The sequence below is a fragment of the Heptranchias perlo genome, chromosome 38 (assembly GCF_035084215.1).
Source record: "Heptranchias perlo isolate sHepPer1 chromosome 38, sHepPer1.hap1, whole genome shotgun sequence".
NCBI classification, from domain to species: Eukaryota; Metazoa; Chordata; class Chondrichthyes; order Hexanchiformes; family Hexanchidae; genus Heptranchias; species Heptranchias perlo.
Genome location: NC_090362.1, coordinates 13,777,309 through 13,800,748, shown reverse-complemented (window position 1 = coordinate 13,800,748; position 23,440 = coordinate 13,777,309). Strand labels below are relative to the sequence as shown.

The 23,440-nt window shown below is 43.9% G+C and overlaps 1 protein-coding gene across 1 annotated transcript in view; it reads left to right on the top strand.

Annotated features, from left to right (window-relative positions):
- The window catches only part of LOC137304783 (microtubule-associated protein 1A-like), a 45,689-nt gene extending 24,150 nt beyond the window's left edge, over positions 1 to 21,539 (top strand). Inside the window, exons 4-6 of the mRNA XM_067973497.1 lie at positions 74 to 10,085; positions 11,977 to 12,209; positions 13,928 to 21,539. Coding sequence (XP_067829598.1) covers positions 224 to 10,085; positions 11,977 to 12,209; positions 13,928 to 14,083 — 10,251 coding nt within the window. The 5' untranslated portion in view covers positions 74 to 223 and the 3' untranslated portion in view covers positions 14,084 to 21,539. The remainder of the gene's footprint in view (positions 1 to 73; positions 10,086 to 11,976; positions 12,210 to 13,927) is intronic.
- The last annotated feature ends 1,901 nt before the right edge of the window (positions 21,540 to 23,440 follow it).

The following is a 23,440-nucleotide window of genomic DNA, read 5'->3' as shown; positions in this document are numbered from 1 at the left end:
CTGACTTGTACTTTAGTGGGTGGATGAAGATATTCCTAGTTTGTCTAATACTCTTTAATTGCTGTTGATTCAGGTCACAGAACTACTGGGCAGCACAGACAACGACACCAAGGCCTGTATTACCATCTGCCACTCTGGAGAAGGAGACTGGAGCAATCTAGAGCAGCACAGTCTCCAGGGGTTTATCGGCATTAAACTGAACCCGTCACCCGTGCTGCCAGAGATGGATGGCGTCTCTGAATTTACAGAGTACCTCACAGAATCTGTCGAGGTTCCATCGCCTTTTGACCTGCTGGAGCCTCCGACCTCTGGGGGGTTCCTCAAACTGTCCAAGCCATGCTGTTATATCTTCCCTGGTGGAAGAGGAGACTCGGCACTGTTTGCCGTGAATGGTTTCAACATCCTTGTGGATGGAGGATCTGAGAGGAAGTCCTGCTTCTGGAAGCTGGTCCGTCACTTGGACAGGATTGACTCCATACTGTTGACGCACATTGGCGCGGATAATTTACCTGGAATTAATGGACTGCTTCAGAGGAAGATTGCTGAGCAGGATGAGGAGCAATCACAAGGATCCACCACGTACAGTGACTGGATCAAGAACCTTATCTCTCCTGAACTGGGAGTGGTATTCTTCAATGTCCCTGAGAAACTGAAAATGCATGAGTCCTCGATGAAGGTCAAAAGAAGCATTGAGGAAGCCTGTCTAACGCTACAGTACTTGACCAAACTGGGAGTCAAACCAGAACCTCTCAACAGGGTCGTTGGTGCTACAATTGACCCAATCCCATTGTTCCACAAAATGGGAGTCGGGAGATTAGACATGTACATCCTCAACCCAGTGAAAGACAGCAAGGAAATGCAGTTCCTGATGCAAAAGTGGGCAGGGAACAGCAAAGCAAAGACTGGCATCATTCTACCAAATGGCAAGGAAGGCGAGATTTCAGTCCCTTACCTAACGTCCATTACAGCTTTAGTTGTGTGGCATCCCGCCAACCCTACAGAGAAAATAGTTCGTGTCTTGTTTCCCGGCAACGCTCCACAGAACAAAATCTTGGAAGGGCTGGAGAAATTGAAACATCTGGATTTTCTGAAATATCCCGTTGCCACGCAGAAGGACCTTTCTACTGGCATACCACCTCCCGTTGTGAAACAGACAAAAATAAGGCAAAGGACTGATAGCAAAGAAAGCCTCAAATCTTCACCGAAGCTTTCAGCTGCCAAACTAGTGAAAAAGGAGGAAACGACAGAAGAGATGGTCACAAAGCATCCAGATGTTAAGACCGAAGCAGTGAAGGAAATCAAGTTGGAAAAGAAAGAGGAGAAAAAGGGGAAGACAGAAGTGGAGAAAGTGACAACTGACGTAATAAAAACGGAAAAGAAAAAGTTAGTCAAAGAAAAAACCGTCAAAAAACACACCAAAGACAAACTGGCAAAATCGGAAGAAAAGAAGGACAAAGAGAAAAAAGAGATCAAAAAAGAGAAAAGGGAAGTGAAGAAAGAAGACATAAAGAAGGAAGAGAAAAAGGAAGTTAAGAAAGATGAGAAAAAGAAGGAGAAAGAGGCCAAGAAGGAATCAAAGAAATCTTTCAAAGCAGACTTAAAACCGTTTACGCCAGAGGTGAGAAAAACCTTACACAAGGCAAAAGGACCAGGGAAAAAAACAGACTCTGTTAAAGCAAAAGCTGCAAAAGAGGTCACCGTAGAACAAAAGGGTGAGCCCGTGGCACCTGAAACAACGGTAGCAGAACAAGTGGCAACTGAATTACAGGAGGAGAGGTCTGTAATGTCAACGCCAGAAGACCTGACCAAAGACTTCGAGCAGCTGAAAAACGAAGAGAAATCCAAGGCAGAAGCTGTCTGCGCAGAACCAGACAAAGGACCTGTTGATGCAGAAGAAACAACTACCGTGGAAGAAAGACTACCAGATAAGCTTGAGCCCATTCCTCAGCAGGAGCTGATAATTACACCAGTTGTTCCCGACACAAAGGCTCCTCTTGAATCTCCAGATGAGGGAATAAATACTACAGATGTGGAAGGAGAATCACCACGTGAGGAGCAGGTTATTTGCCAACCTGGGCCAATGGCCGAGAAGTTTGAAGATGAAGGTGCTGCAATGGAGGAGTCATTGGAAATGAGCGAATTGGAAGAAAAAGTAGTGAGGAGTGAAAAGGAAGAAGAAAGTTTAATTAAGGATGGATTAGAAGCTCAACTTGATGAAGAGGGGGAAGAATACCTTGCTAAAGAAAAAGTTGAAACGCCAGAGAAACTAGGAAAAGAGATTGGAAGAAAGGATGAAGTGGAAGAAATGGAAAAGTGTGAAAGATACATTGAAACAATGGAGACAAGGGATCAAGTCGAAGAAAGTGAGGGTGAAGAGGTGGTAGAAAAAGCAGAACTAGAAGAAACTGTAGAAGGCGTAGATGAAGATAAAAAAATAAAAACTAAGGAGAAAGAAGAAGTACTTCACGATGAATTTAAAGTCAAGCATCAGTACATTGAAAAACAAGACAAAGATATTTTTGAGTATAAAACTTCTCCAGCAGAGAAAAAGGAAATTGTAACACAAGAAGCCAAAGGGGCTAAGACTAAGGAAATGACAATAGCTACTCAACTACCAACTACACAAGGAGCAGTAGGTGAGCCAATTTCGTACATCCAGGATGAAACTATCCCTGGCTATTCTGAAACTGAACAAACCATTTCTGATGAAGAAATTCATGACGAGCAAGAAGACCAAATATCTCACCTGAAATATGAAGTTGACACTTATGACATCTCTGTGCCGGACGATACAAGATCGTTTGACACAGTTCATGGAATGAAAGAAATGAAGGCGATGTCAGGAGCAGAGATGGCGGCTAAGGGATTCATTAGAGAGGAGCCTGAAATTGTTGTCTATCCCTCAGAGATAGTCGCTGCACCACTTGCTGAGGAGGAGCATATCTCGTCAGCTGCTTCAATCACCGAGTGCGATAAACTCTCTTCATTTGCTACGTCTGTAGCAGAAGACCAGTCAGTGGCATCAGTAACAGCGCCTCAGACCGAAGAAACTGGGAAGAGCTCGCTCTTATTGGACACGGTCAACAGCATGGCTTCATCCAGAACGGAGGCGACTCAAGGCAGGGATTACGTTCCCTCCGCAGGCACGATATCGCCAACATCCTCACTGGAGGAGGACAAGTACTTCAAATCTCCGCCTTCAGAAGACTTTCACCCTGTTGCTGAAGTAGTTGCTAAAATGGTGGAGCAGGAAGAGGAAGAGGAGGAAATGGAGGAGGAGGACCAGACACCAAACGTAGAGGTTCCAACAAAACTAAAAGAACAATATGCTGCAATGTTCCCAGAAAAGATCATGCCAGCTCCCTATTTGCCAGGTGAATATATTAACGGTAACCAAAGTGCTGACTTTCAGAGTACTGATAATAAACTCAAGCCTTCCTTACATTTTGATGCGGATTTGCCCGAAAGCGACGACAGGTGCATCAGTCCCGATGATAGCACGGTAAAAATGGCCTCGCCAACTCAGTCGGCACCAACCAGTGCTGGACATACACCTTTCCACCAATCACCTGTTGAGGAAAGAACTGACTCTGTTGAAGCAGAACTAGCCGAACAGGCTGCACAAAAAACATCCTTGCACACTGAGGGACCAGGGAAAAGTGAAGACGCAACTCTACCTACTTCAAGGCAAAGTCCTATCGGTGACCTGCCACTGATACCCGAGTTATTCAAAGAATCTTTTCTACCTTCCTCACCCATCGTCCTGGACTCGGATGTTTTCAAACCTGAACTGACACCAAAAGAGAAAATGATGCACGAGCAGGAATTGAGAGTGACAGAAAAAATGGAAAAAGACGCTCATGAAACGGAACATGCAGCAACTGAGAAAATGGAGAGAGATGTTCAGGAGAAGAAACCTACTCATGACAAACTGATGGAAGTAGAGATCCCAGAGATGAAACCTGCAGAACTGGAAAAGATAGAAAAAGAGGTCCCAGTCAAAAAGGTGGTGGATGATGAAAAAATGGAAAAAGACCTAGTGAAGAAACCCGCTGAACAGATGGCAACGGAGATCGCAGAGCCTAAACCCGCAGATGCTAAAACGATGGCACCAGAGATTTTGGAGAAGAAACATGTAGCCGTTGAAAGGATGGAAAAAGAGGAGCTAGAGAAGAAATCTACCGATTCTGAAAAGATGACAAAAGAGGACCTAGAAACGCAACTTGCAGATGCTGAAATTATGGAAAAAGAGGAGCTTGCAAAGAAATCTATTGATGTTGGAAAGGTAGAAAAAGAGGATTTGGAGAAGAAACCTGGAGATGTTGGAAAGACTGAACATGAGAAACTGGAGAAGATACCTGGAGATGTTGGAATAATTGAACACGAGAAACTGGAGAAGATACCTGGAGATGTTGGAAAGATTGAACACGAGAAACTGGAGAAGATACCTGGAGATGTTGGAAAGATTGAACACGAGAAACTGGAGAAGAAACCTGGAGATGTTGGAATAATTGAACACGAGAAACTAGAGAAGATACCTGGAGATGTTGGAAAGATTGAACACGACAGACTGGAGAAGATACCTGGAGATATTGGAAAGATTGAACACGACAAACTGGAGAAGAAACCTGGAGATGTTGGAAAGATTGAACACGAGGAACTGGAGAAGAAACCTGGAGATTTTGGAAAGATTGAGCACGAGGTGATAGAGAAGGTACCTGGAGATGTTGGAAAGATTGAACACGAGAAACTGGAGAAGATACCTGGAGATGTTGGAAAGATTGAACACGAGAAACTGGAGAAGATACCTGGAGAAGTTGGAAAATTTGAACATGAGAAACTGGAGAAGATACCTGGAGATGTTGGAAAGATAGAACACGAGAAACTGGAGAAGGTACCTGGAGATGTTGGAAAGATTGAACATGAGAAACTGGAGAAGGTACCTGGAGATGTTGGAAAGATTGAACGCGAAGTGATAGAGAAGATACCTGGAGATGTTGGAAAGGTAGAAAAAGAGGAACTGAAGGAGAAATCTGTTTTTGCTGAACAGATGGAGAAAGATGTATTGGAAAAGCAGTCTACAGTCATTGAACAGGTGATGAAGGAGGACCTAATGACTAAAGTAGAAAAGGAGGACTTAAAGAAGAAACCTGAAGATGTTGAAAAGATGGACAAAGAGATTCCAGAGAAAATATCTCCAGATGACAAAGAGATACCTGGGAAGAAATCTCCAGATGACAAAACGATGGACAAAGAGATCTTGGAGACAAAACTTATAGATAAAGAAAAATTGAGAAAAGATGCGCTAGAGAGAGACATTGTAGCACCTGGGAAAATGGAACAAGAGGCTCCAGAGAAGAAACCTGCAGATATTGAAAAGATGGAAAAATGTATGCTAGAGAAGGAACACACAACAGAAAAAGTGGATAAAGATGTCCAGCAAATGAAATGTATAGCAACAGAAGAAGAACTTAAGAAAAAGCAAACAGCAACAGAGAAATTTTCCAAAGACACTCCAGAGAAGGAACCTGGAACAAGAGAAGATGTGGCAGAAGAAACATATAAATTTGAATACTTCCCAATCGATACACCGGAAAAGTACATTAGTGAGACACACGATGTACTAAAAGATAAAGGAGAAAGAGTAGGTGAGACTGCCTATTCCTCAGAAGACGAAGATCTCCATGAGATTATGGAAGGCAAGGCTGTTCTGGAGAGTGAGTTAACCCCAACCATGGAAAAATTAACACCAAAAAGCGAGGGAGAACTTTCTGTAAAACAACCTACCCCCAAGGACATTTCACCCATGGATCATCAGAGTGCTCTTGCAGACAAAATAAAACCTGTAGAAGTAAAAGAAAATAGTTTATTGAAAGGGGACTATCTGTTACAGTCTGAGCCTTCACTGTATCTGAAAGATGAACCTGCAATAGAGATTGGTTTACCCAAAAGTAGGACGACGTTTGAAAGTCAGGAAAAGCGCGAAGCTGAATGCTTTCATATTCCAGATGAGAAAGTGACAGACACTACTACAAAACCAGATATATGGGAAACACACACTGGACACATAAGCCCTAAAGGAGGTCAGTTGTCCCCTTCAGGAGTTGGTAGCCATTCTGAAACAAAGACCGAACAAGTGAGCACTGACACAAAGCCTGCAGTTGAACCCAGCAAATGGGATCCTCCTTCTTATGAATCTCAGTATTATTTGGAAGAGGATGCAAAAGATGCTGCATTTACATCTCCGATGTCCTCTCCAGAGGATCCTCCAACTGACGTATTTCAACTAAAGGATCAACTAACTGGAAAGAAGGAAAAACAAGAGACTGTAAGCGAACAAAAGTACCCTTACCATGAAGACGAAGAGAAAAAATCTTCTGTCGGCTTTGATTACTCTTGTACTATTGGGAAAGAAAGCAGTCAGGCTCCATCTGACTACACCAGTACATTTGAAAAGAAGCAGGATCTATCTCTGGAGCTGAAGTCTTCAGCCACGACTCTTGCTCACCCAGAGTATACGTGTACTGCCAAAGAGCGCCAAGTCCCTGCTGCATCCTCGACAGTAGGAACAGCACAAGAAACATTCAAAGACTCAACTGGGGAAGAACTAGTGAAGGAGGAAACACGGCTAGACAGTCTTACTGGCGATGCAGTGAGTAAAGAGGAGAAAACACCTTTGAGACAAGAGGAAGTGTATCCTCCTCCAGATGGTTATGAATATGCTGATATGTTGAGGGAAAGTGAGACAGTGACTTGTGGTAAGGGTTTTCCTCCTGATGAGCAAGTTCATGTTTTCAGCAAATCAACACATTCTCCTACTGAAGAGTTAGAAGGTACTTTCACTCAAATAGATTACCACTCTGTGGCCCATGAAGAGCCAAAACCAATCAGTCCCGGACTTTACACAGAAGAGGACTCCAAAACCACAATGAGAGAAGATTCTTCAATGAAGAAAGAAAGGGTCTCGGATCCCGAGAAGAAGGCCTTCACCTACGCAGAGATAGACGAGAAGGTAACTGCTCTCGGGCTTGAAAACCTAGTTAAGTCACAGAAGGAAACTGAGTGTAAAGGTTTTGATTATTTGTCGCAACAGCAAGTGCTGCCTTATGAAGTGGCTTGGGAGGCCGGGCAGACAGAAAAGGAGTCTACGCTCCACATGTCACCAATAGAAAAGGACTCATCACTTTGTAGCCTACTGGGAAAAGAACCATCAGCGCACCTCTCACCTGGAGAAACTGAAGTGAGGCCAGCAGGTACTGTTGAATATGCGGAAATCCCAGACGTGCGTAGATCGCCCTCTCCAACCTTAAAAGAAACCCCACCCAGTCCTTTGGGGTCTGATGCGAAGGAAAAGGACAAACAACCCACTGAAACGACATTGGAGACCAGTGTGGATGGAAAAACGAAAGCAGGCTCTCCTCATCCTGCCTCACCTGAAGAGAGAAAAGCATCATCTCAAAACAGTCCTGAGTCGAGAGACAGGGCTCCCAGTTCACTACTGTATACCGAAGTACCACATTTAGACACAAACATTTTTGCGACGGGTGTGGAGTACACGTCGATGAGCCGCAAACAGCTGGATTCAAATGTTCTGGGGTATTACGAGAAGGAAGTTGACGAGAGCAGCAGTGACTCGGAGTTAGAGAAAGGGGCTAAGGAAAAATCGGAGAAAGAATCTCCGTCAGATGATCCCTACAAAGAACGGGATCTGCGCTGCTCGTACGCAGAAATGCAAGACGTGGGTGGGAAAGCTCCCGCTCCGAGTGCCCGCCAGCAACCTCTGGCAGAGCAACAATCTGGATCCGTGACTGCAGGAAGCAGCGGGCAAAAGCTAGAGGAAAGCAAGGAGACCGAGAAAGAGCTTAGTGCGGCGAAATCAGAGAAAGAGCAGCTCACTTCTTGCCACGAGGAAAAGGACATTTCGTGTACAAGTGATCATAAAGAGAGGCCGGAGAGCTTTTCCCGTGGGCTTAAATATCCTTACACGGAAGACAGGGACGCATGCTTCACGAGACTTGAAGGCCAGGGAGAACCACAGCTGGAAAAGCCCACCTCCGCTGAATTTGAACGCACCAGCAAACCGGCCAAACCACTGTCTGACGAGGGGAAAGATCCCGACAAAATCAAACACGAGGAGGGGAAGGTGGAGGGCAGGCAGCAGAGCCCTGACGCAATTACTCGTAGCAAAGGCCAAGAGCTACTTTCATCTGGCGCAGAGTGGCCACCTGCAGCTGAGCCAGAGCAATGGGCAACCAAATTTGGACATTCATATATGACAAAGGAAGAGAAGCCGTCCACTGCACAGTTTGAATATTCCTCGTTTACAGAAGAGCGAATTATTTCAACTAGTGTTTCAGGTGTGACACTTGAAGATGGCAGTGTTAAGGATGAGTATTTAGAAGTATCACAGAAAGTCAGTTCTGAAACTTTACCTCTGAGCCCCTTCCAGGAAATGAAACCATTCCCACCAGTAATTACAACAGACATTAAAAGTGCAAGCTTATTGAAAGATGTACCACCTTCAGAGGAAATTTCACCAAGTGACTGTGCCTCGCCCCATATCCAGATGCAAGCAGAGGACAAGTACACACATCTGTCTCCTTCTTCTTATGCAACATCGCTGTCATCGGGCACCCTCGTGGAAGCCAAAGCAAGAAGTTTAGACGAAGTGTCTCCCTTAGTTCCAGCAGATAAAGCCATATCTCAGTCTACTGAGGTTGAGGACCCATCACCGCCCCCTGTGGAACACAGCTCGGCGTACCTGTGTGACATTGAAGACTCTACGTTATCCTGCAGAGTCGAGTGCCAAAGGTCGGCCTCTTCTTCTGCCACGGTCGAAACCAAAGTGGAGAAAGAAGCAGCGTCCTCGGAAACGGGGGCACCACAGCTCGAGCAGGTGGCAGGAAAAGCTTCAGTCCCTCAGATGTTGACCTCGTTTCCTCCCCCTCAACAGGAGGCAGCCACAGCCAACGGGCCTACAGAAATGAGCTTTAGCCCGTTGCTGATGCAAAGTACCCCAGAAAAAGAGACAGACACGTTTAGCGCTTCAGAATTAACAGATGAGAAAAGCAGCCCAGATTCCGAACGCGACAAATCTTACTTGGAAGAGGACAGTGACCGTTTGGTCCGCCCTTCTTCCCTGACATCGACTGACCAAACTTTCAGGCCGTTCTTGCCAGATCTCCAGAGGGACATGACGGGTGAGGAGCACGGAGACGCTGCCCATGACTTGGAGGGGTGCCTAGGTGCTACGTGTGACTACAAGCAGACCTTTTCGTCAAGTGAGTACAGACACAAAAAGGATGAGCTCTCTCCCTCTTTCATCAACCCAAGTCCCCACGAACTGTCGGACGACGACGACGATGATGGCCACTCCCAGGACGAGGTTCACACATCTGTGCAGAAGCAGTGCACTCCCCATGCCAGTGGCAGTCATACACACCAAAACGTAGGTGAGGACACCCCTCCCACATCTGGCAGTGAATCGTTTCCCTTGAATTCTGACTCAGATGTACCCCCGGAAACAGAGGAGTGTCCGTCTATCACCGCAGACGCAGCCATAGACTCTGACGAAGATGCTGATTACCTCCCCGTGGACAAAACCACCGGCTCGTCCCATCATTCGTCTACACGCCCAGGTCATGACCCACCCCCTGCCCCCATGATGGATCCGCACCCACAGCCTCCGCAGCCTGATGTCTGCATGGTTGACCCTGAGGTGCTTGCCAATGAGCAAAACATCAGCAAGGCTGAAAAACTGATGAAGAAGGATTTGAAGGACAAAGTCAAGAGCACAAGGAAAATGACCAACAAATCCAAGTCGGCCTCTCCTGGCCGAAAGTCCGATTCAAAGGGAAAGCACCCAGCCACCCCGGCAAAACCATCACCGCCTAAAGACGCAACGGAAAGATCTCCGAAAGCAGCGTCTACGAAGAAGAAGGAGAAAGACGCAGGGGATAAACCAGCGAGAGCCTCCAAAGCCACCGACGTCCATTCCTCCCGAATTGATGATAGGGACGATATCTCCAGATCTAGCCAACCCAGCACGGGAAAAGGCATGGTTAATGGGATCAAATCTAATTCAGGTAAGAACTGTGTGAGTAATAATGAGGATAGGCTCCAATTCTGAGTTAAAGTACAACCAGTGACCAAACGCTGTGTTGACCGTCTCCACTGGAAGGCAGGTCAGTACTGTTAAGGTTTTGCGATGACCACTTGTTACAAAACTCCCAACAATCAGCATTAAACATCTGTTGTTTCATTCCATCCATTTCAGTATTTTGGTTTAGCCAGTGTGATGAGATTTGTCACATCTCGTTGCAATTTATTTATTTTTCAAAGGATGGTGTCTTTTCTTTTCAACAACAAAAAAAATTTCCTCTGGTGGGGGAATCGGGAACATGGAGACACAATCTTAAAATTAGAGCCAGGCCATTCAGGAGTGAAATCAGGAAGCATTTTTTGACACAAAGGGTAGTGTAAATCTGGAATTCTCTTCCCCAAAAAGGCTCTGGATGCTGGGGGTCATTCGGAGCTTTCAAGACTGAGATCGATAGATTTTTGTTGGGTAAGGATAATAAGGGATATGGAACAATAGTGGGTAAATGGAGTTGAGGTGCAGATCAGCCATGATCTAATTGAATGGTGGAGCAGGCCCGAGGGGCTGAATGGCCTCCTGTTCCTAATGTTTCTATGTTACTATGTTTGGAACGGAATGCTGACCGTTCAAGTCAAACGCTGGCAATTTCCTGTGGGCTTCTCCCCCTTCCCGCCAGTTGAACAGTCTCCCTTTAATGCTTCCGTAATTCATAGTGTTTTATAAACAGGAAAAAAAAAACCCCAAATCATTATCTGTGCGGGGGGAGGAATTCTGCAGTCAGTACAGACCGATGCCCACTGCGTATCATCCATAACTGCAGGCGGCTTCATCGGATGCATTAGTGAGGGAGTGCTGCACTGTCGGAGGTGCCGTCTTTCGGATAGGACACTAAACCGAGGCCCCCCGTCTGCCCTCTCGGGTGAATGTAAAAGATCCCATGGCATTATTTCGAAGAAGAGCAGGGGAGTTCTCCTCGTGCCCTGCTCAACGTCGTCAGGTTAAGGTGGTCATTCCATTCATTTGCTGTTTGTGGGATTTTGCTGTGTGCCATGTTTCTGACACAGCACCAGTGACTGCACATCAAAAAAATAAGACGTTAGTTGGTTGTGCAGTGTTTTGAACCATCCTGAGGATGTGAAGTGCATGTCGGTCTTTGCTTCTTACACAAAATATATGGAAAACCATTGAAACTAAATCTGGAGCAGAGTGGCACCAGTGAGTGACTAAACACACCAAACTAAATATGTATATTAGGCTAGAAATTGCTGTTGCATGTTAGCGGACACGCCTGCTGTATTAATGGAGGCGCTAACCTGTTTATAAAATGAACTGGTTAACACCTCCGTTATAGAATCATAGAACGATACAACGCAGAAGGAGGCCATTCGGCCCATCGTGGCTGTGCTGGCTCTTTGTACGAGCTATATAATTAGTCCCACTCCCCTGCTCTTACCCCACAGCCCAGCAAATTTTTCCCCTTCAAGTATTTATCCAGTTCCCTTTTGAAAGTCACTACTGAATCTGCTTCCACCGCCCTTTCAGGCAGGGCATTCCAGATCGTAACAACTCACTGCGTTTAAAAAAAAAAGTCTTCTCATTTCCCCTCTGGTTCTTTTGCCGATCACCTTAAATCTGTGCCCTCTGGATACCACCCCTCCTGCTAGCGGAAACAGTTTCTCCTTATTTAAGGTAGCGGTCAGGCCACTGTCATACAAACACACTGCTAATATGGGGGAGCAGTAGTTTCCGATGTGTTTAGGCACATGGGACCACTGCTCTGTCGCTCAGTAACTGCAGCCTTGGACAATGTGATGTTTACTATCTGGACGCATTAAATCTATAACCCTTTGTCTTTTTTTTGTTGCCTTTATTGACAGCTTCTGTCAATACAAAGACCAGCTCTGGGGTACCCGCAGGCCCCCCAGTGTACGTGGACCTGGCGTATATTCCCAACCACTGCAGCGGCAAAAACGTAGACCTGGAGTTCTTCAAGCGGGTCCGATCCTCCTATTACGTGGTGAGTGGGAACGACCCTGGAAGTGGAGAGCCAAGTCGGCCTGTGTTGGACGCTCTTTTGGAAGGAAAGGCCCAGTGGGGGAACAATCTTCAGGTGTGTACCTACTTTTGTCATTTTCTTTATTTTGGAATTCCTCCCCCCACCCCGCCCCCTGCCCTGGTCAAATTGTCCATCAAAAAGATCTTGTTTCCTTGTAACCTCCTCCAGCCCTCCCAGATCTCTGCGCTCCTCCAATTCTTGTCTCTTCGCGTCCCTATTTTAATCGCTCCACCATTGGCGGCCGTGTCTTCGGCTGCCTAGACCCTAAGCTCTGGAATTCCCTCCGTAAACCTCTCTACCTCTCTCTCTCCTTTTTAAGACGCTCCTTAAAACCAACCTCTTTGACCAAGCTTTTGGTCACCTGTCCTAATATCTCCTTACGTGGCTCGGTGACAAATTTTGTTTGGTGACGCTCCTGTGAAGCACCTTGGGACGTTTTACTACGTTAAAGGCGCTATATAAATGCAAGTTGTTGTTGTTATTGTGTCAGTAGTTTAATTGGGATTTCTAAGATTCTAAGTTAGCCATAGAAGAATCCAAGTAAATGCATTGAAACTGAAGATATATTAAAACAAAAAGGTGGACATCAAAGAATTTCCACCCATGTTAATCACAACCCCTTGGAACCTGCTCGGAATGGAGTGAGACTATTGGCATGGTTCCACTTGATGAAATGACAAGAGCTTCAACTGGTAGTTTCCTGAAGACATGGCGAACGTCACCCAAACCGGTCAGATTTGCATCTCTGGTTCACGAGTCAGAACCGCTGGTCTTGCTGCATTCAACGGGCCCCATGCTGCTGTCGAGGGCTGTCCGATGTTTGCCTGAAGAGCACCATAGCAACATAGCCCTGCTTGGTGGCAGTGTTGGCATTGAGGAAATCGGAGCAAACCAAATCTAATGGGCCTCATGGCATCTGTCAACCCCTCACCATTGAGCCTCGTGCATGAAGAGTAGCCTCTTGGGTGAGATGCCAGAGAGTTGTTGGCGCCTGTTTGAGACATCTTAGGCCTCCAAAACATGACCCATTAGCAGAATGAAAACCAGCTGAAATGTAGATATGTTGTCTCCAAACTCGCTATAATTCTTACATAAACTTAATTTAATAACCTGACGTGTCCTGCTTACTTAGCATTGCTCTGCGGAATCCTAACGACCCAATCTAAACCATGTGTTAGTCTTTATCACACAGAATACATAGAATTTACAGCACAGAAACAACCCACCAGGTCTGTGCCAGTGTTTATGCTCCACATGAGCCTCCTCCCTCCCCTCTTCATCTCACCCTATCAGCATATCCTTCTATTCCTTTCTCCATCATGTGTTTATCTAGCTTCCCCTTGAATGCATCTGTGCTATTCACCTCAACCACTCTGTGTGGTAGCAAGTTCCACATTCTCACCTCTCTTTGGGTAAAGAAGTTTCTCCTGAATTCCTTATTGGATTTATTAGTGACTATCTTATATTTATGACCCTTTAGTTTTGGACGACGTCACAGACGGCAACATTTTCTGTCCGTCTACCCTACAATGCAAAGATATGAATACTGATTCTTTACTGTTATATCCTACTATCCTACTGTGCCCATAGAACTGTACCCCAGTGGAGTCAACATCTTCAAAGGAGAAAACTGGGGGGAGTAAAAGCCTTGACATTACATGGGTTTCACAGTGTTTGGACTCTTTAGACTTTGACTGCTTGCTATGAAAGGCTTCTTGTTGTCAATTGGCTCGCCGTTCTCTTAACAGAGAGACTTTGTTTCCTCGTTCCAGGTGACGCTAATACCAACCCATGACACAGAGGTCACGCGAGAGTGGTACCAACAGACCCACGAGCGGCAGCAAGAGCTGAACATCATGGTGCTGGCCAGCAGCAGTACTGTCGTGATGCAGGATGAGTCGTTCCCAGCGTGCAAGATTGAGTTCTGAGCTGACCAGCCTCCAGTCACCCTGCTTACAAGTCTGAGGGAGAAACCCTGCTTTGTCATTCCATTCTTCTTCCTCCACTAATTTTTTTAAATTAAATTTAAAAGCGCATTTTAAGGCTAGATTTGCAGCTTACTGTTAAGAAAAGGAAACAAAAAAACAATATGAGTGCATTGATATCCATGAAAAGGGGCTGGTTTGGAGACCGATTTGCTATTAAGGATATACTTGTGGATCATCCCTTAGATGTTGCTGCTTCTGCACATTGAAGGTTGGAATTGGGAATCTATTGGGAGAATTGGTTTATACTATTCTCATTGCAAGGTTTTATATAATTGGGAAGCATCTGGTAGACTCGAGACCATGACCAGGATTTGCCCCATGAGCAGTGTCCAGATTGCTGATTAAGTTAGTTGGTTCAGGGACTAAGATGGTTATGAGGTACAGATGTTTTGCCTCCTGGGGAACTTAATGTTAGAGTACATTTTGTCAAAAAAAAAAAAAACTTTCATCCTGTTCTCAAAAGAAAATACACCTTTCATTCTATGATTTCCAACACTAACCACACCAGTACTCTAACCTTAACTTCAGTCAGTCCAGGGGTAGATGATGACAGCTGCTCAAGGCAGAGTAGAGTTGGAAGAGGGGGGCAACTTAAGTGAGTTTAGCCTGACTCTCCGCTCAGTAAACTGGTCCACAGCACAAAGTGGCCCCAGTATTAACAAGGCAAGCGGTGGTAGGTCTCAACTGAGTAACAAATGCAAAAGGTCATACAACAGAGTGGCACCATTTGGAGCAAGGAGCTGTATTGAGGTGGATTTTGGAGGCCAAACTCATACATTACTGGTAGACACTCCGGATCCAGTTAAGAGGTGGATATTGAATGCGCCATTTCTTGGTATTGTCAGGCCTCTCATGATGAACTTCAGTTTAATATTTCTTTTTGTCCGTTGCCCAAAATTCTCTTAAAGCAGGAACTGATAAACATGTTTGAGATGATCCATGCAAGAAACTTGCTTCTGAGTGTGAAAGCCTGTCAGACAGGGAGGCGTTTGTCGAGCAATCAGACGCTTTAAGCGTTTGCCATGGAATACAATGCAAACTGTGAACGAGACTCACGAACAATAGAAATCCATTACATTTAAAGAGACAGCATCCTTTTTGTACCAGTCAATGCAGACTGGACATCAAAAAGTATCCCTGCACAAAATATAAATACAGAACTTGGACTAAAGACCAATTCACTTTATTTGTAGCTATAGCATTATTTAAATTGTTCAATGAAACATTGAGTTGTATAAAGAAGTTGTGATGAGTGAAACTGAAAGTTATCTTAAAGGGATTTTGTTTTAATTGTTAAACACAGCCTATCAAGGCTAACAAAAGGGGATCTGTCTCTTTAAGAAGGCAATATCTGGTTTAAATAGTATTTCTTGGAAGTTATCCATCTTTAAGTGCACACTACAGTGGGTCAATTCTGATCACACAGTACTGGTGTGTTTTAGACATGCAAGTGATGGTTTCCGAGCGTACATGTTTACGAGCAGAAATCTTCAATGGGACTTCCTTCGGAATGCATTTGAAACTTGCTCTCCAAGTGGAACATGTCACTGTTGGAAAGTGTTGTGTACTTTACCCAATCAGGGAGCCATTCAGAAAAAGAAGTGTATAAGACAGTGACCTATATCATAGTGTGTGCTATGGCAAGGAAGGATCACTGTAATAGTTACATTACAATATAAGACACATCTGTACTACATTCCAGTGAGCTCCTGTTTAACCATCAATTCAAGTTTTCCGATGGTTTTTAATGGGATAATTGTGGTTTTTTTTTTTTAAATAGAGAATCACGATATATTGATATTCATAATATTGCTTTGAGTAAAGAGTTGAGGTCTTACTAGATCTTTTCCCCTTCCAGCAGTGGTCAGGACCCATGTGACATAGAGGTAGGCAGAAGATTAGACCACTGCATGTTGTGCGATATCAGGATATCGTGACGCTACGCCTCCCCCTTTGAGTATTGGAACAAAATGAGGGGGGTAAAGTTGGATATTGCCTTTTTAACAAACCAAAGGAAGTGTGAGTAGCCTCTATTAAGCTTAAATATCAGGTGTGGTTGCCTTAGACATTAGGATGAATGTAGCTAATTAATGCACTACTGCTGCAGCAATGCAGAGCTGGGACTGGCTGTGTTTTTTGTGTTGCCAATTTACTGCACCTCGTTTCATGAGCATGTTTCAGGCAATGTGACGCTGTCGAGATTCTCTGTCATTTTCAAGGGCGTTTATTTTTTTTTTTCCTTTCTTTGAATTCCCACAAGAGGTCAAACCCGATGGTGTGGGGACCAAACAAAAGCAAGCTTGGATTGAAGGGAATAACGATTTTACGATGAGGCTGAAGTACGAGTAACGTAGGGAGAGACTCCTCGGGGTGGGGGGATATGTTGGACAGATCATTGGCTGTTATTATATTCAGTAGAACCACAGTTACATATACTGCCTGTGTAGGTGTTTCTCATTAGCACATCCCTTGCAGCTGATTTGGTCAAAATGTTTTCCTCCACAAGCATTTACACTTTGCTTTGGGACTCGTCCTATTGCCTTTCAACTATAACCAGTTCTATGGGTTACAACATGCAACCGGTAACTCAACCCACCGCTGAGCTTTTTGTACAGTATATTAGTCAGGTACATTAATTGCATTTCAGACTGATTCACTGCTGGATACATCTGTTGTCATAACAACTGATGCAGTTTGGCCTCACGCAAGATGATGCCTGCATTAGTGGCCATTTTATACAGCAACGTCACTTTAAGCTAAAAATTGTGCACAATTCCCAACAATTGAAGGAAAGCAAAAAAAAAACAAACTGCTCGATCACACTGTGGGGACCAGATCTTACAATTATTCCAACAAAAAGTAGATTTAGGATAAGCGGGGGGGGGGAGCATTTTCTGTGTACACTTTGGGGTGGGGTGTGTGAGGTCTCCCCCTGCCAGCATAGAGGCTCATAAATTCCAATCTAGACTTCACAAAAAAGAGAAAACTGCAGAAAAGCCAAACTCAAAGCAAGGTGGAGTAAGAGGCAAGCAAGGGTTGTGATTAACTGAGCCATCTGTTAGAGACAGAGAGGAGAAGTCATGGCGATGTTAGTAGTATGTTAGTCATGTGTATGATATCCCAGTGCCCATGCAGATCTGACCTTGTGTACAGCAGAGGGGATGTAGAATACTTGAGTTATACCCTGTGTGCGTATATGTTGGAAGTTGGTTGGCTTGTATGTATTGTGTGCATGTGTGTGTGTGTGTATATGTATATATTAAATGTACGTGCATATAGCCAGCTTGATAGGATGATAATGGACTGACCCAAACATCCTATCCCAAGGCATGTCAATTTGCACGTGGGAGGGTCTTTAACACAGCGTGTACAATGTCTGTAGTTCCCATAATGGGCCAGTGTATAATGTATGCACATATATGAGATGTGCATATTGGGTTAATGGTATCTGGTTTTGGATCTTTCCAATATGGATCAGTGTTTCAAATGGTAAAACCTGCAGATTGAACAGGTTAACTTGTGATGTCGTGTGTAGTCAGTAATTCTTTTAAAACTTTTTAACCGTGCAAATTGAGTGAGGTGTTAAGATTAGCGGAGGAAGTAACTGAAGTCTGTTTTGATCAGATACTTTTTCTTGTTAGAATGTCAAGCAACCTGTACAGTAAGAGAAATCATTGCTTTGTGTGATAGTATGAGTGGAAAAGAAAGGATCAGAATTGTGCATTCGATGCCTGTGATTTGGCAGTTCTCCAGTTGACAGGTTAGCAACTTAAACAACAGCACTGACATTGAAATAAACAATGAATTCTGGAATAGACACAAGATGAGTACATCTGCATTGAATTGCAGTGACCAAAGCATCAGGGATATAGAGTCCTCTGTATAAAGGAGACTCTACAGCATCTCAATTCTGGTGTTCTCAAACTCTAAGGAGGGCTTTGATTAACCCTTTCCTTCCTGCACTGTTCCCCCCCGCCCCACTCCCTGCACATACATATACCACATTAAATAAAGAGATTGCCAACAGCCTGGTTCTAGGATACTTTAATCTGCTGTGTCTCTTCCCATTGCCCCAGGTTTGTAGGCTGACCATTGATATGGGTGTGGGAGAGAGCAGATTAGGAAAAGATATGTAAAGGGAATATTGTTAGTGTAGGCATGTTTATAGACTACTAGAAACAAAAAGGCTTTTTTTCTCCCAAAAAAGTTTAATTTGCTATTTTAAGACCCTCTCCCCAAAAGGAGTAGACTGCACTTTTTCATTACAGCAGTGTTATAATCACATTTGTCTTCAGTACAGAACCTGTATTACACTTTATCATAACACTAGTGGCTGTTAGGGAATAGGAAACATAACTGAAGTCCAGCGGGAGACCAGTTCTCATGAAGCTTAATTTATAATTTATTTGTCTTGTAGATGATCAGTGTTTTATATAGATTTATAGTTTATGTTCTTAATTTATAAGCACAACTCTAACCAGTATTGTAGCAGTAAGATGACATGTTTACATATAGAGTTAATTTGCACTCCATTTACTTTCATCTGGGCTCATGCTCGATTTTATTTGTATTTCTGAGAGATGATGGAACAATTCCTTTTTGTTTTTATTGAGAATTCACGTTTTTTTTTTAGAAGGGGCTGAATTCATTTCTGGTTTATTGGGAGATTTTCAGGAATTGTTGTTTTCTTTTTGAACTTCCTCGATGCCTGTCCCGATGAGCTCCCATTTTGTCCGATTGTTGGAGAGGGTGGGTCTCCAGTTGTGTTCCATTTTATTCTTTTAATACGTTCATTCACACATAACATTGAAGCAAACACTGAATGGACAAAGACCATTCAGCCTATCAATCCTATCGCTCCCATGTACACTCTACCCCATCATGGACTCTACCCACCCATTTAATCTCCTTCCACAGCCCATGTACACTCTCCCCTATTATGGGCTCCACCCACCCATTTAATCTCCTGGGGGAAAGCTCTGTATAAATACCCCCTGATCTCCAAAGGAAATGGGGCAGAATTCCACAATATTCATCCTCACATCACACATCTCAGCTCTTCAATCCTGACCTGCAAACAGTGGCCAGTTCAGAGGTCGAATGAACTATCTACAGTTGGAAAATGCTGCTCAAGTCATCCAAATTGTGAGACTTACATCTCTTCCTCCCAAAGGATCAAATGTGAACGGGAATCTGGGGAAAGGGGGCAGGGAAATCTGGGCCAGAGTAGAACTGGCACTAGTCAATGGGTCCAGTGGCCTCTGGCTGTGCTTTCCTTTTCACGATTGTACGATTTTATCCTAATTTTGCCTAAGAAACCAGAAATCTTTTCCATCTAACCCAGTGTTAATCCTTTCACCCCTGCTCCATTTACCAAGACTAATACTGCAGAATCCTGACCAGTGAATGGTTGGTTGCACAAAAATTCTCTGAAATCCCTGTTTCTGATTCACTCTATTTGGATTTTGCCAAACTAGATGTTTGTGTGAACGTGGAGGCCAGTATTGAGAGAGACTGTACACGAAAGCTCCATTGACGTTAAAAAAAAGAAAACACTAGACCGTGTTTCCTGCTCCCATACGTACTGCGGATTTTGTGGGCATCACACACGGAGATGGGGGGCGGGGGGTGGGGTGGAGATGAACCTCTGCTTTTTGGCAGATTGAAAAATATGGACCGGATTCGGAGGGCTGCTCGGAGGCCTGTGATGCCTAAAACTGTTCACAAAGACTCTGAATTGTTTACACAGCAATAAAAACCTAATGAGCATTAGTCAAGGGAATTAAGAACCTGTTTAATGAGAGTCTTGTAAACCGTACCACATAAGAAGCATAAAAAAAACCTCTCGATTGCTGCCGTGTTTTATCGAGGTGGCCTTACTCCATTAACTTTATTCTGCTTCCAGATAGTGACCTAATTTGGGTGCTTGCTGTAACGCTCGTTTGTCCTGTTCCTCTTCATTAACCATCTCAAAATCTTGTTCTACGCTGTCAAAATAGTTGGACACAGAAATACCAGCGTCCCTTCCTGGGAGTGCTGGGGCTGTGTTGTTGACTTTTGAATGTGTATTTTAACAGTACAGTATTATCAAAAAGGGATCCATCCATTCATAATTTTTTCCTGAAGTTTCCTGTTGCAGCTGCCATACAAAGTACATTGTGATCAAAATTGTTTGGTGGAGAAGTCAAAATCAGTGTTAAACTCCTAGAATTTATACGACTCTGAATTCTTTTTTTAAAAAAATCCACACAAAGCTGCTTATAAACTACTAGCTCCTCTCAGTTAAGAACACCTCCCAACCAATGTACCAATGATGATTCTGTCTGCAGTAAGCTGGTTAAAATTAGTGATACAAAAATTAAAAAGTCATTCATTCCCTTTTTCTTCCCTATTCACGCAAACCATTTCCATGCCAAGAATCTGCAGATTTAAAAGGGTAATGCACTATTTTTTTTTGGGGTGGGGGTGAGGAAGCCACAATGAATGTTTCTTACAGAACCCAACAAACACCATCTGCCTCTTCCTGTGTGTTTTAAAATATATATATGAAAAGCATATTTGACTTTTTAAAGATGAAGACACGTCTGGAATTTTCAATTGATGCCGTCCATTTTAGCTGAGTTGAGTTTAAAAAAGAAATGTACTGAATAATTTTTTTAAAAAGCTGTACATGTGGGTGTAGAAAATGAGACTAAAGCACAGGCTTCATCGTGAGATAAAAGGATATTTTATCTAGAAATCCGTGAACATAATGTAAAAGGGCAATTCGAAAGGGGATTCCTGTCTTTTTTTTGCCCTCTCTGACAATGCTGTTGTTTGTTTTACTGTCTGTGAATAAAACAACCCGAAGTCCCATGGAAGATGTAACCAGGCTAAATTTACTGTGTACCTACTTTAATTTTTCAACGGGAAAGTTTGGGTTATATATATATATAAAAAAATGTAATTCAGTTTAGGAAAAAAAAAGTCTGTCAAAACTTTGAGATTTAATACAAGGACTATATTACATTCGGCAAACCCAGCTCTAAGAGTAGTCCATTGGGAATTTAATTAAAACTTTTTAAGAAAAAAGAAACCTCTTGCTTGTTTTTGCATGTGCACATTTATTCCTATGTTATATTCCTCTATGTAATAGTTTAAAAAAAAAACAAATTTGAAAAAAAATGATAAAAAGCAACTTGTCTTAACTGTAATCAGATGGACCTGTAAACATATTGAAGCTTTTCCTTTCAGTTCCATGGTGTAAAAACAACAATGCTGTAGTGATCATTTTTCTGCGCAATATTAATATTTAGTTCTTCAGAATTTGTGTGCAATATTATGTATCTCTTTAATCTCGAACTACTGAATTTATTGTAAAAGGGAACAGTCTGATTATCGCCAATAAAATACATCTATTGAGAATCAGCCATTTGACTCTGGGAATGTTTTTCAGAGATTTCAGTCTTTGAAGGTGAAGCTGTTTGTCTCTTTCTTCCTCCCCCCCCCCCCCCCCAACTTTAGATTTCCCTACATTTAGGGTTGCCAACTCTGGTTGGACATATTCCTGGAGGTTTCATCACATGACCTCCTGCCTCCAACCACTCCACCCCCACACTCCCACCATTGGTCCAATATTGTTATAACTAATAAACAGAAGTCTTCAAATAATTTTTTTAACGCTGCTATGATTTTTCTCCCGGGTGTTGCTCGCAGAAGTGTCCTGGAGATTAGTCTTTAATTCCTGGAGACTCCAGGGCAATCCTGGAGGGTTGGCAGCCATACCTACACTGCACTTGAGAAAGTAATTTATCGTGTGAAGCACTTTGAGATGTTTCTGATGAGACGCTTGATAAATGCAAGTATTGTTTTATTAAAACAAACTCCATGTACCAGTTGCCGGGTAGCTGACACGCTCGCCTGACTACTGTCCCTGTCCAGTCCTGCATTTATCCATCTCCCTGAGATTCGTGCTAACAATCTTCCAGTACCTCGCCCAACTGGCCATTTTTCATGGGTCAGGATATTTGAATCTCGCCCAGGAGGAGGGGGCATTATAGATGAGTCCAATTAAGTCCTTGCCCAATTTCCACACATGCACACTTCTAAGACTCCTGGCTGATTTCCCCCCGCCCGTAGACCAGAGCACCGAAGTCAACTGTAATGTCGGACTGTGCCTGTGTTGAGATTGGCTGACCTGGCACAGATCAGAAATTGCAGCCAAGGATGCCGTCTGCGTTCTCTGAATGATTAGCTCTCGGCCTGCCAGTAACTCGAGCTGTCAGACCCTGCGGTGAGTGTTCCTCTTCCCTCTTCGTCTACGCTCACTGCCCTTCCCAATTGACATTAATAACTCGCTGCAGGTAGTACCTATTTGGCCCAGGGGCCACTTGCTTCACCTCTCCTTCCCCTGTGTCCTTCAGTCTACTCGCTGTTCCGTGTGCCCCTGGGACCCCCACTCAGTGCAACGTTGTCCGAGCTGAGATTCGCTGCGGTTTTCTCTCCTAACCTTGCTCTTTAGGGTTATCGCAGCCTCTTTGAAAGAGCTCTATTAAAATAGAACTATTGGGCCTGTGTTTTTTAACCTCTGGCTGTGGGTAAGTGCACGGCCAATCACTTAGCAACAGCCCACAGCGGCATGAGGGATATCAGAAACCATCTTGTGGGGGGGGGCAATTGCAGGATCAGACTCGTGTCCCATCGAACCATTTTGCAGCAATCCTGAGAGTGGGCCCTTGGGATTGTGGCCCTTGACAAAGTGTTTGTGTGTGGGAGTTTGTGCCACTTTGATGCCCACACAATCTCTTTGTTGTAGCCCTGCCCTTGAGGGTAATATTTGTCTTCTGACGTATTTTATTACAATTGGTTTCCAGTGTTTCTAACTAGAAGTGTCCCACACTGACTGACAATGTGCAGAGTCAAGGGCATGAGTGAAGTGAAAAGTGAGGGGTAAAAGTTTCTCTTTGATATGGTTTGTTCTCTTGTTGGGGTCAGTCTGCCAGTTTAGGTGACCTCTTTGACCACATAATCCAGGCTGACACTCTAGGGCAGTACTGAGGGAGTGCTGCACTGCCGGAGGTGCCGTCTTTCGGATGAGACGTTAAACCAAGGCCCCATCTGCCCCCTCGAGTGGACGTTAAAGATCCCATAGCACTATTTGAAGACGAGCAGGGGAGTTCTCCCTGGTGTCCTGGCCAATATTTATCCCTTAACCAACATCACTTAAAGAAGATTATCTGGTCATTATCTCATTGCTGTTAGTGGGACCTTGTTGTGCTGCCTGCATGACAATGGTGACTACACTTTAAAAAAAAGTGC